This window comes from Ixodes scapularis, unplaced genomic scaffold, assembly GCF_016920785.2.
Source record: "Ixodes scapularis isolate PalLabHiFi unplaced genomic scaffold, ASM1692078v2 PGA_scaffold12__126_contigs__length_90152505, whole genome shotgun sequence".
Classification (NCBI taxonomy): domain Eukaryota; kingdom Metazoa; phylum Arthropoda; class Arachnida; order Ixodida; family Ixodidae; genus Ixodes; species Ixodes scapularis.
In genome coordinates this window covers 12,253,485-12,265,958 of record NW_024609838.1, presented here as the reverse complement: position 1 = coordinate 12,265,958, position 12,474 = coordinate 12,253,485, and the positions used below count along the sequence as shown (strand labels likewise).

General features: G+C 43.2%; 1 protein-coding gene and 1 non-coding gene across 2 annotated transcripts; both read left to right on the top strand.

Moving 5' to 3' along the window:
• Positions 1-4,921: 4,921 nt before the first annotated feature.
• Positions 4,922-5,043, top strand: LOC115320899. The gene has a single exon (XR_003918723.1). It is a non-coding gene; the product is annotated as a U5 spliceosomal RNA (small nuclear RNA).
• A 5,026-nt stretch (positions 5,044-10,069) lies between these two features.
• On the top strand, positions 10,070-11,911 carry LOC115322441 (receptor expression-enhancing protein 6-like). The gene is made up of 3 exons (XM_040211589.2): positions 10,070-10,097; positions 10,131-10,388; positions 11,647-11,911. Exons 1-3 carry the CDS (start codon positions 10,095-10,097, stop codon positions 11,821-11,823), a joined length of 438 nt encoding a protein of 145 aa, XP_040067523.1. The 5' UTR covers positions 10,070-10,094; the 3' UTR covers positions 11,824-11,911.
• The last annotated feature ends 563 nt before the right edge of the window (positions 11,912-12,474 follow it).

Genomic DNA, 12,474 nt, shown 5'->3' with positions numbered 1-12,474 from the left:
CGTTTAAGTACTGCTTGTTTAACGTTATCTGATACGTATACCCGTCCAAACTCGAAATCTACCATGTCCCCCCCCCCCCCCCCTTTCCTCCGCGCTCTGAAATGCTGAATTAAAGTACAATCAATTTTCAAATCGATAGCATTCTTTAGAATAGATCTTCACTTGGTTTTCGCGGTACGGTATCTGACTTCAAATGTGCCGTGCATCTGTGCGCAGCACCTCCGCATACGCAGGCGCCGCCCGTGTGCGGACGTCGTTCTCGACGTCGTCCTGGAGGTCGTCCGAGAGTTCGCCCTAGACGTCTTTGACGTCATCCTCTAGGCCCGTAATTTCTCGACGTCGTCATAGAGCTCCTCCTTATGATCGCTTCAGAGGTCGTCCTCGACGTCGCCTTTGACGTTGTCCTCTAGGACCGTTGTTCTGGACGTCGTCCTTGAGTTTGCCCTAGAGGTAGACTTTGACGTCATCCTCTAGGACGTCATCCTCGATGTCGTCTTAGCTAACAGATAGCCCCGCGCCTCGCATACACGGAGCGGCAGTACGCACATATTAGGGAGTTTTGCACATCCGACACGCGGTACCATGGGCCCTCCGATACAAACTTGCGCATGTGAGTCTTTTATGGTAGCGGATGTGCAAACACGGTTCCGTACAACTCTCCGTTCACATTGGCGCCCAAGCTGCGAGCGCTATACAAGTGTTATACAACTTGCATGGACCAATTGGTTCTTTACGTAACTTGATGAGGGTTCCCTATTGCTGCTCCATATTCTAATTTTTTGGTCGATGGCATGTTTCGTAGGCCTTTATACGTATAAATGGGGAGGTGCGGTTTTAAGGTTCATTTTTTTCGAGAGTGTGTACGAAGCTTCTGCTGCGATGGTCTCCACGTGACTATTTATATTTATAAGAGCAGACGGATTTGGTTAGCTCGGATCTATAGAGAACAGGAAAATTCAGACATTACGTTTTTTTGCGAGCGACGCGGACCAGTTTGCATTTTGACGTATTTAACGACTTAAGCCATTTAGAGCACCCATCAGACATGACTGCTGCCACCTGCGACGCTTAAGAACCAGTCTTGTCTCTCTCGGTCCTACTCAGTTGCAAGTGTGTGAATGGCGCTTGAGATGTCTGCATTGGACTAAGGAGCAGCTTCACGTGTCGCACACGTGATCACTCTCTTTCTCTTACGCTACTCCACATTTTCTCTTCTCCTTAACTTGCGCACCGAGCATCTCATTATTGCATCCAGGAAGATTGCAGCATACGCGATTAAGGAAGCCGAAAAACGAAACACGGAGTAAGAAGATGAAACATAATAAACGACATCCTGCGTCTCTTGAGCTATCGGTGACTGTAATGTCTAACGTCGTAGCCTGTGATTCACACCGGTAGTACCTCAATAAAAATACAGAACCGCTACGGGGTTGGTCCGCCAGGTATATTAATAAGGCCCGTAGGTTTGATCAACGTGCGATCGCCTTGAAACGCGAACTCAGTGACAGCCTCTACCAAATTGTTGTCAATGTCTCCACCTGAAACTTCTTTGTAACATTTTGTTATGAATGCCGCGGCGTCGATCCAGGGCCGTAACCAGGGGGGGGAGGGGGGTTAGGGGGTTCTGACCCCCCCCCCCCCCCCCCCCCCGCCTTCCCCGAAATTTTTTTCTGGGTACGGCCCTGATGTACCGAACCCCGCAAAGCACTCAAGATATGCGCAGATTTCGTGTTTGTGCCCTCAACCTAAGTACGAATAGAATGGATACGAATTGCAACTGGGGTTTAAAACTTCACGAGAGCGATTGCTCTGAACGCGAAAAATTATTTCGCTGGCAGTCGGTGGTTGGTCGGAGGTCCTCTAGGCTTGGTGGTAGCGGCATGGTGAAGGCAACTAGCGACTTCTCATAAAACGCAGGGTCGTCCAGGTGAATCGGCAAAAGTTATACACCAACTATTATTCCTTTCCATTACCAGGAATTAAATTCCTGACAGTTTTTTTTTCTTTAGGTTACAAGAGATTTGAAAGTATCCTTTTATTACCTTTTTAGCAAAGCGGAGGACCAGCCCCGGAACAGTGCGTGGTACATGGTCGGTGCACTTGCAGCCAGCCGATTTTATTCTCCACCTCTGCGCATGTGCAGTGGCGCCGGTCGGCTACCGGGTACCAAACCGGGACCGGTTCTCCGGTTTGCTGTAACTCTCCATTATATGCCACCGATGCACATGATTCATAGGCGAAAATAAGACAATAGACATTTTCAAAATGGCCGCCGTTGTCCCCGAAACACCCCCCCGAAATTTTTTTCTGGGTACGGCCCTGCGTCGATCAAACTATCTGTTGCAGGTGTGATCACTCTAAACAGGAAGACTAAGCCCTCATTATTCAATGCTCTTTCTTTTTCTTTTTTTCCTTCCCACTTTATTCAACACTGAAACTCTTGGCTCAAAAAGAAAAGAACACACACAATATGTTACCTCGTTTTTTTGTTTTTGTTTTTTTGTTTTACGTTTGTTAAAATGTTTAGAGGTTGGCGCATATTCGTTTTGTCGCACAATCTCTGGTTTCGCAATGTTGTGCACAGTATTCTTCTATGCTGCCTTCCCTTTTTTTGTTTTGCGTTTTTCTGTGGCATCAAATGTCTTGTTTGTCCCTCCCATATCATAGTGCCCTTGGGGGCACCGTGGGGTTTCCGCAATAAATTAGTAAATTAATTAAAGATGTCGGTTGTGGATGGAAAGTGTCTTTGACTCTCTTTCCTTTCTGTCACTCATAGAAGAAGCTGCCGGCGTGAGGCACTCGCGGAGGAACTGTGGACATTAATACGTCGGTATCGGCGTCCCTTAAGAAGCGCTGGAACTGTTTCTTTCTTTTCTTTGCAATGGCGTAGACAGGCAATGTTGTGCTGGCGTTTCTGGAAGTAATACGCACCCACATGCCTGAACCTGCAGTTAGACCGTGATAGTCTTTAACATTCTGTCGCAGAGAGCGAAAGCACCTCGTACACTTACATGTCGTCGTGGCAGGTGACGGAGACGCGCTTGTGAGAACATGACAAAGGTGCATGGTTGATGCTTTTTTTTTTTTAAGCAATAACAACATTGTAACACTTTTCGTATCGCCGTGCGACCCCAAAACATTTTCAACACTTAAAAAAAAGAAACTGCACGGAAGTTGTTTTTTTTAACGATGAATTTAACAAAGTTGTGGCAACCATAGAATTTTTATAATGTACGCTATAGAGGTTCAACTGGCGCTAGTCTGTGCTGAAGCAAATTGAAACAGACAGCGACCAGACGAAAATTGACTTCCGGTAATGCGTTTCCATGGGAAAAAGTGAATGCATTTTCTCCTTGCGCTCGATTATAAGAGCGAATATCCCGAATAATTCGTCGTACTAAGTAGCTTGGAACATTTCTCAGTCAGGCAGAAGAAATAATTGGTCAGTTATGGCGTTTTTCTTTCAAATTCATCGCATTTAAAACGGTACTAAAACGACTTCGTGCACGTGTTTATGTACATGTCGGACACTGTTAGCGCGAACACGACGTCGGCGCTTTTCAGCATGAAGGATATACGTCGTACGAACGACATCAGGAAATTAAGAGAGACGGCAAGAACTACGCAGTAATCATTGGATCAGTAACTCCCTGTGCATGTACGATCAAAACAAATGGAAGGCCACGTAATATAGTCATGTACTGTACTGTTTTATTCTTTCTGCTCTGTACGAAGATGTTTGTTTTACGTTCAAAACATCGCCCGCACGCTCGAAATATTTTAGGACAAGTGCGTGATAAAAGGTACCAGGCATAGAAAATAATAGAAAGAGACGCTTTTCATAGCCCGCAAACATTATTCTGTAAGCTTTCAGTGTTTTATCCACTCATAAAGATCCGAGACGGGGTCATTTTCATATAGTGATAAGACTGGCATATTAGCAATATATAAGCGTCACCGGAATGCTTGGCGAGCCTTGAACACACTCTATATCCCTTTCGATTGTAATTTTGCTTTAATCTTTTACGGGGTCCTACCAAAAAGTAATATGTTTTTTTTTTTTCTTTCTGTTTTTAATTTTGAATTGGGTGACTTTACAGGCTCTGATCATTTTCTTTTCTTTTGAAGTAGTATAGTTCGTATTAAATATTTTGATTAGAATGTTGAAAAAATAACGTAAAGAAATGTTCAAGAATACTTTGCGACATGACTTCAAGTGTTGCAGCCACCATAAAATTACTATAATGTATGCTATATGTTCAACTGGTACTAGCGCCTATGCAATTTCCGTGACGCAAATTGAAGCAGACAACCAGACTACTTTTGCGGTGCTCCTGTGCATTCCTATAGGTAAACGCGCGTGCATTTCGTCTCTTCGCCGGAAAATAACGCGGAACACTTTTGTTATTTGGGTTGTACAGAATTGTATGTACCTTGATTAGCGTTGTAAAAGAGTAATTGCTTTAGTTAGCGCATTTTACTTCATCAATAAACGATGTTTAACTTCGCGACATTTCAGTCCCAAACGTGTGTTCCGCAGCAGGTGTGTAAAAACAAGCGACGATAGGGACAAACGGGGACATCCTGGGTACATGGGGATTTTTCGACCCGGAAAAATCCCCAGCCGAACGAAGCGGCGAAGCCGTGCGCGAAGCCCTGACGACGATGATGATGATGACCTAGACACGGCTTCATTTCTTCGCGTTCTAAGTAAAAGCCGAATAGAAAGAAGTAGTGTTGTGCAATATTATATTACTTTTAAGAGATAGTCTCCAAGCTCTGAATAAAATGCAGGTGTTAGTTACATGGCGACTTTATATATTAAATAAAAGCAATGTAGTGTACATTTGCCACCGCATCACTGCGAAGTACAGGTCGCACGTGTCGAGTGGGTTCTTCTTTTCCGACGTGGTGAGAGTTAACGCTCAGGCCTCTCCTCATTATGACGACTTAATCTTTCGCCTTTTACTAAAGATTACCGTGGGGAGGGGCACTCCAATGAGCCTATAGGCCAATTTTTGGAAGGCCACTACCGTTTGGTAGAGGCCTCATAACGAAATCAAAAATGAGAATCATTCCCTGGAAGTTTATTCTACTGTCTTAAATGAACGTCAAACGAATATTTACCTCTTCAGATTGTATACGTTAATAAAAGAAAGTAATTTCCTTACAATCAGACTTCCATGTGTCCGTTATTTTAAAAAGTAATCCGTTACACTGTCTTAGGGTAAGAAACAAAACATCAGTGTTATAGAAGCGTTTATTGTTGCGGCAACTCGCATTTTCGTGACCTTGAGCAGCATCTAGCTGTCAAAAAGTCTAATCGGACATCTTGCTTCGTTTCTATGTTAAAATGTCGTCCGCTGCACTAAAAAAAACCTTTTCAGTCCACCTTTTTCAAGATAGGTGCTGCCACCTGGACGAGCAGCTGATAAATGGAGAAAACTAGGGTGCCTTCATGTGCGCTTCGCTTAGGGTGGTGGCATCTCGCCATTTTGTCCCACATGTTTATTTGTATTTTTTGTTCAGAAGCGCGTGAAAGAGCGTGCCCCTGCACGCGTTTGTGGCGCTGACTGTGCTATGGCGACATTTTGTTTTCGTCGATTTCTTTGTATTTTCCCCGTGAGCGCGTGCTGTCGGCATCGGGTAGTACAAATGGTGGCATCAAGGTCACTGAGGCACCCTAGAGAAAACAAGGGGAAAAAGCTGTAAGAACAGCTTGACGGAGGGAGCCCCTTGGTCCCTTGTAGTTCCATATACACAAGTCAAAACAAAGCAACAGCGAAAAACACTGAAAAACCCGACATACCACGGTAAAATACAAAAATCAAACAGCTCTCGTAAATCGATTCATTCGTTTTCGCGTCACATTAGTTCAGTTCGTAATTCCCGAATCGCAATAGAAATAATATCAATGTTATTTTTTTTTTATTAGGGAGTTCAATATAGTAGGAAGCGTGTATTTGGGTGATTGCATTGAATAGTTGTTGTGACACAGTGGCGCAGTCCAATGTTCCACCGACCGTGTTGGGTAGGAAGTTGAATGTTCTTTTAGCCCCGCAAGGTTTACTTAGCCATCCCCATTTCTTTCATTTTCTAACTTGAAAATGATCGCGAGTCTATACTTGTACACGTTGTAAACAGGGCCCATTACTGTACACACACACACACACACACACACACACATATATATATATATATATATATATATATATATATATATATATATATATATATATATATATATATATATATATATATATATATATAGTTGTAAGAAACATCTCAATGAGGTGCACATTTTGTTTTCAGCAGGTTATTTTTTTTTTTCTTTTTTTAGATTTGTGCGGGTGGTGGTTCCCCAGATTGGATGACAATAACTCAGACTAATCCAATGACCTTTGACAATCTAGTGCGTAAGTCATTTACGTGATTTTCCCGAGTTAAGTAGTGACTGAAAATTACACCTAAACTCTTAATATTATCTACAATATCTATAGACGCTTTGCAGCAGCTGTGCATGGGCACCGCCATAACTGACCTTCAGTTTTTGTTTCCCCTTATTACGTTTACTTTACTTCATTATTATTATAGCAGGCTAGGTTATTGACATCTTAGATTTTATTATGTCTTTCTCCCCACCACTGGCTTTTGTGGAGGCTCGTCTACACCAATTTTAGTGCCTCGGTATCTCGGTAAAACAATAGAAGGTCAGCAATGGCGGCTGTATTCTGGCGCGTGTGAAAAAGCGTCTACGTCTATATCCCTTGCATTTAAGACAGGGGTCTTACTTGTAGAAACATTTTTGTATTTAGGCCGAATGATGATTGCCTTCGTCTTCCTCGCATTGATGTTTAGCGCGTTAGAACCACGTTTGCGCAGCTGATAAGCTCGTCGCCAGTCTCGCCAGAAAAGAAGAGGCTCGTGTCATCCGCGTATATTGCGAATTTAGTCGGTGGATTCATATCTTCAATATCATTAATGTATATATTAAACAGTTATGGCCTTAAGATGCTTCCATGTGGTACACCCGATATAATTGTCTTTGTCGAACAAACTGTTTACGGTCACCTAAATATTATTTAAGCAACAAAAGTGCTTGACCTCGAATTCCGTAAATATCGAACTTTTCTAGCAGTAAATTGTGACTCATATAATCAAACGCCTTTGTAAAATCTACAAAAATGACCAGTGCCAATTTCTGTCTCTCAAAACTCCGTAAAATGAATTATTTTTGTTCGAACAATGCAAGTTTTGTAGACCGATTTTTCGGAAAGCCGACTTGAGCATCAGTTATTATTTGGTGCTTATCCAAAGACTGAGATATACGAATGTGTATATTTTTTTCTAAGCCTTTTGAGAATACGGGAAGGACAGAGATAGGCCTGTAATAGCTTATGTCGTTTTTATCTCCCTTTTTGTACAGTACAGACACTTTAACTGTTTGCATGAGTTGCGGAAGCACACCGATTGAAAGACACAAGTTAAAAATATAAGACAGGGAGTGATCAAAGCTAAAACATACTTGACTGGTCTAATCTGCAAATCATCCGCATCAATGACTGTGTCAATAACTAAACGTAAAAAAAAAAGTCGCTGGTTTTTAAAGTGACATTCTTACATGCGTCGCCGCTATAACTACGTTGAAGTAAATTTACAAAATAGTCATTAAATTCATCTGCTAAAGATGTGCCAGTTAACTTGACGCCGGCAGAAGAAATGCCTTCTATGTCATTGGACCGCTTACCACGCCCGACCACCACATGTAAATTTTTCCACATAAGATCACTGCGGCCCACTGAAGATCTAAAAGATTCATGAGGGTAACGCGTCCTTGCCTTTTTCAACTCTTTTGTTAGTTGATTACGATAATTTTTATATGTCTCGATGTCAGTGGGATCCTTAGTCTTCGTAAATTTTTTATAGAGAGCGTTTTTAATATTTATTCTTTCGGGTAAGTCAACCGTTACCCAAGGTTTCCGAACCCGCTTTTTTACTTTAATTAATTTGAAAAATCGACACTGTAAAGGCTTTTAAAGCGCGTCAAAAACAAACTGTACGCCTCCGTCGGGGTCTCCATTTTCGAAAACGTCATCCCAGTTTGGGTTAGCTACATTCTGCGCGAACCTCTCCAAACCGTCCGGCGTAATCACTGCGGACTGACACTTGTTTCTTAATACAGCTGGTTTTAACACACATGAAAATAGGAAGATGATCGCCAAGATCATAACTTATTACTCCAGATCAACGTTTCTGAAGTAACGTTTTCACTAGTTGGTAAACTGATTACGATCCGACAACCATTCATGATTATTAAATTCTCTATTTCTCTTTTTTTTTTAATTAAACACCATTATTTAGCATGCTCACGTTAAAATCACCACCACATATAAGGTTGAGCTTATTTTCATTTGATAACTCAAAAAGAGCAGCTCAGAAATCCAAACAGGGAGTCAAAACGCCACTGGGAGGTCGATAAATGACAGGGACAATAGAGAATTTTGGTAGATCGTTCCCATGACTCCGATAACGATACCCGATACTCCGCCACCGCCCCCCTTGCGCATGCATAGTGTCGTTATCGGGGTTATCGGAGGTATCGGAACGATCTACTAAAACTCTATATTATTGTGCTTAGTTCGCAGGGACAAAGCTTCATAGTCCTTAGTGATTACGCAAAACGTAGGCAATAATTCACACTCAATGTTTCCCTTAATCACAATTGACCCCCCCCCCCCCCCCCCCTCGGTTTTCAGTACGATTGAGAAAAAAAAAATCGTATAACGGTAGCCTAAAAACGTCAGTATATTCCGTGTACCATGTCTCGAAAAACATGATAATGTCAAAATCAACGAATTCAGCAAAATCCAAATCCAAAGCCGATTCAAGCCGGACATGCTTCAACTCACACTGCTTCAACAGCACCGCGCGGCCGCGCGTGTGCAATTCAGCAGTCAAAAGGAGATGACGGTCACGGATGGCACGTGCTCTTACAACAACGACATGGCTGGACATGACGAACCATGGGGAGGATCGTATGCACTGTGATCGTATGAGGCTCCTGGCATCGTGACCACAGGAGTGACCGGTCCAATACCCCAAGGTCTTGAGCGTGATGTCGTTGGAAGGCGAGCAGGGCTCTCCTTCGAAGGAGGCAGCCGGGACGCCATCATCCAGCCTTCCCGACAAAAAGATGTCTGCTAGGTTCGACAAATTCTTGCTGTGCCGCTTGATGTATCGCTTCCACTGCGCGTTGAAGGCACGCCTTACCGCAGACACTGTCTTGGGCAGATCACTGTCCGACCTTGAGACGGTCACAAGAGTACAAAGGTAAGCGAAAGGGACCTTGAAGAGCTGGCACATCCCTCGTTTCTTGCCGATGTTTGCGGGTAACATACCGCAAAATCCGGCCTCAAAAAATATAAAACTTTTTATGTTATTTAAAAGACATCCACTGGGAGGTTGTCCATACATAGCTTGTACTGACTTCAAATCAGGGGTCAGTTACCATTGTGATGACCTTGCCGCTAAGCGCGTGCCTTCTGCAGGCTGCAGCAGACGTCATGACACCATCGAATTTGTTCATTCTTCTCGGCACCAGCGCCGATATGTTTTGGTGGTGCCCTCTTGCGGTTCCAATCCGTGACGTCACGACCAGGATTTGTGATTCGTCTCACAATGACGTCACGAGTTGTGACCCTAGCTACTTATCAACAGTTGCGATCCGCAAGTTCGACGGTACTTGTCTGAAAGCTTGTAGTAATTGCGTGCAATGTTTAGTCACAAAAAGGCCACCCATTACTAATGATTATTTTGTGTAATACTCTTATTCAAGTCCCCTGTTGCTGCTGGGTTCACGCTTATGGCAAGCTTATAACGCTTTCGCTAGAGCCTACATTTCGCATAAACAAATAGAGCGTCGTTTTTGGCAGACCAGGCGTGAACAACGAACTCAAATACTGGCGTCCGCTGAGCGCGTTGCTTTGACCTCATGGCGCTGATGTCCGCGCGGCGCGTGCGAAATCACTTCATGCAATTCGGGTTTCTGCGCGCACGCGGTGCCGAACTTGTTTGCCAACAGAATATTTTGGTGTATGTTGATGCCACACAGTATACAGTTCTTCCCATAACTTTTCTGTACACACTTTCACACGATGGTTTGCAGGGAATTCATGCTGTACGTCTTGCTGGTGCTGATGACGCTGTCGTTCTTGATCGGCGTTTTCGGAAGGCATATGAGCAACCTTCTGTGCGTCCCATATCCGACGGTTGTTTCCCTGATCTGCGTCGATTCCAACGTTAAACAGCGTTACGTCAAGTGGATTACGTACTGGATCATTTTTGGTTTTGTCAACTTGGCGGATATGATGTGCCCTGTGATGTCCAAGGTATGTTATGTTGGAGTGAGAAATGTGGCAGTCGGCGGGTTAAACAAGAGTGTGCGATATACCGTTACCACAAACACGACATACGCGCTTTTTTAAAATTTTGTTTAGATTGATTATTAACGGGCACAAGTCTTTTACCGCCTGTGTTAGTGCCCCGATGGAGGGTTCAGCGCCACGGTCTTCGAGCAGCTGTTAACTAAACTAAAAAAAAAGGCGATTGTTTGTTGGTGCTGTCAGTGTCGCGCTAACAGTGGTATACATGCACAGAAACCGATTTCTATTCAGTTATTATAAGAAAACGCAATGTGACTGATAACTAGGTTGAACAAGCACTTTGTATCATCCTTTTAAAAGCCTGACTAAATTCTGCTTATATTTTGGGGAAAATTATGGTTTTCTTTTGACATGGACAGTAGACCCTTTTCAAAAGTCGGTGTATCGAGCATAAAATAATTAATAAACAAAGTCAGCAATTTTTTTTTATCTCTTGTAAAGCCTATTAGTGATACTTTTACCTCTTTCACACAAATTACTGCTTTATTCTATGTTCCAGTCAGGTCATACCAAAAACGTAACCAGAATTTTTTTTTTTTTTTTTTTTTTTTTTGGGGGGGGGGGGGGGGGGGTCTTGCTATCCAATTCGCACTGTCATCTATTTAAAGGGCCATGTAATTATAAAATGTAAATGGCCATTTCCTACTCTGCCCACGATATGGGAAATACATGTCATTCCATCCAATGGCATATGCTTTGGGCATATTCCAGTCAAAGCATATAGAGTATACGCAGAACATATATTGTGCAGCATAAACATATATAGAGCCCCTTTTGCTCGCCGTATATGCTGTCAGCTTTGGTTCGTGTGTCTTTATTAAGAAACATTATGAATGGTACCGCTCATACATCATACAAAAGACAGTTTCGAGCATGGCTGCAGACAGTTTTTGGTCGACCAGCGGTGTAGTGTTTAGAGCGTTTACAAAAGCAGGTAAACAAGCCTGGGGGGAACTTCCAAAATGGCGTGAATCGTTAATAAACAGTTGTCGCAGCTGGCATGTAGTAATCTGGGAACATCGGCGTGTACAACACCACTAAATGGAACCGTTGGTCAAGCAAGAAACACAGACAGTGTCTCCACACTGTCTGTTGTGCGGTGTATGAGGAGTGTGACCGAGGCTTTCGAGGTAGAGAACCACGAGCGTCATCTGAGAGCATCGCGTACATTAAGATTACCTGTTCTAATTGCAATCTCTTCTAGCTACTACCTCAGTTTCACCTGTGGAGAACGCTGTTTCTCGCCTGGTGTTTCTGTCCGTACGAGTGGAACGGCTGCCGGGTCGTTCGTGACGCCCTCTTCAGCAGCAGGAACATGAGGATCCTGAGGATCGGCTCCTACGTCGGCTACGAGGCATTCAGAGTTGTCACAGTACACTGATTGTTCACATAAACTCTACGGATCTGCCAGCTGCAAAATGAATATAAAAAGGAGAAAGAGTGACAACACATGCTAGCTATGTGTAATACATACGTGTACTGTCTTTTTGCTCATCATGTCAGGGGAAGCTCCCCAACCTCTTTCCATGCACTAGCGGATGCTGGAGAGGAGGTCGCCTCCTCTAGCGTTCGCTCAAGTTGGTCGTTCCTAAATAGCGTATGTATTCACCCCAGTCACGAGTCAGTAAATAACCATTCGTCAATTGCCCACCACTCAAATAAGTTTTTTTTTTATTCATTTAAACTATATTGCTTTGACTCGCACACGTTAGCCGTTGCAAAAATGGTTACATATGGGTGTTTTCATCTCAAATCGGGCAGGCTAAAACGGTCTAATTTTTAATTTTCACGAAAAAAATATATGTTTTGGGGGCATTTCTCAAATGAAGAAGGGCGCAAACCGCATGTTCCCCAGATTTTTTTGTTCTCGAGTTACGAGCCGTAGAAGCCGCAGTGGCAGAAACTATTGTTTTTGCCTGCCGTCGCAGGTCGCGTGTTTGACACCCTCGGCTGGCGCTAGTGTTTATAGGCATTACAAAAATACCTTGACGTATTCAAATATTTTTAGGGATTTAATTGTTTTCTCAGAAAA

Coding starts and splice junctions, on each gene's coding strand:
- LOC115322441 (XM_040211589.2), top strand. Junction 10,389..11,646: donor TGTGCCCTGTGATGTCCAAG/GTATGTTATGTT, acceptor AATCTCTTCTAG/CTACTACCTCAGTTTCACCT.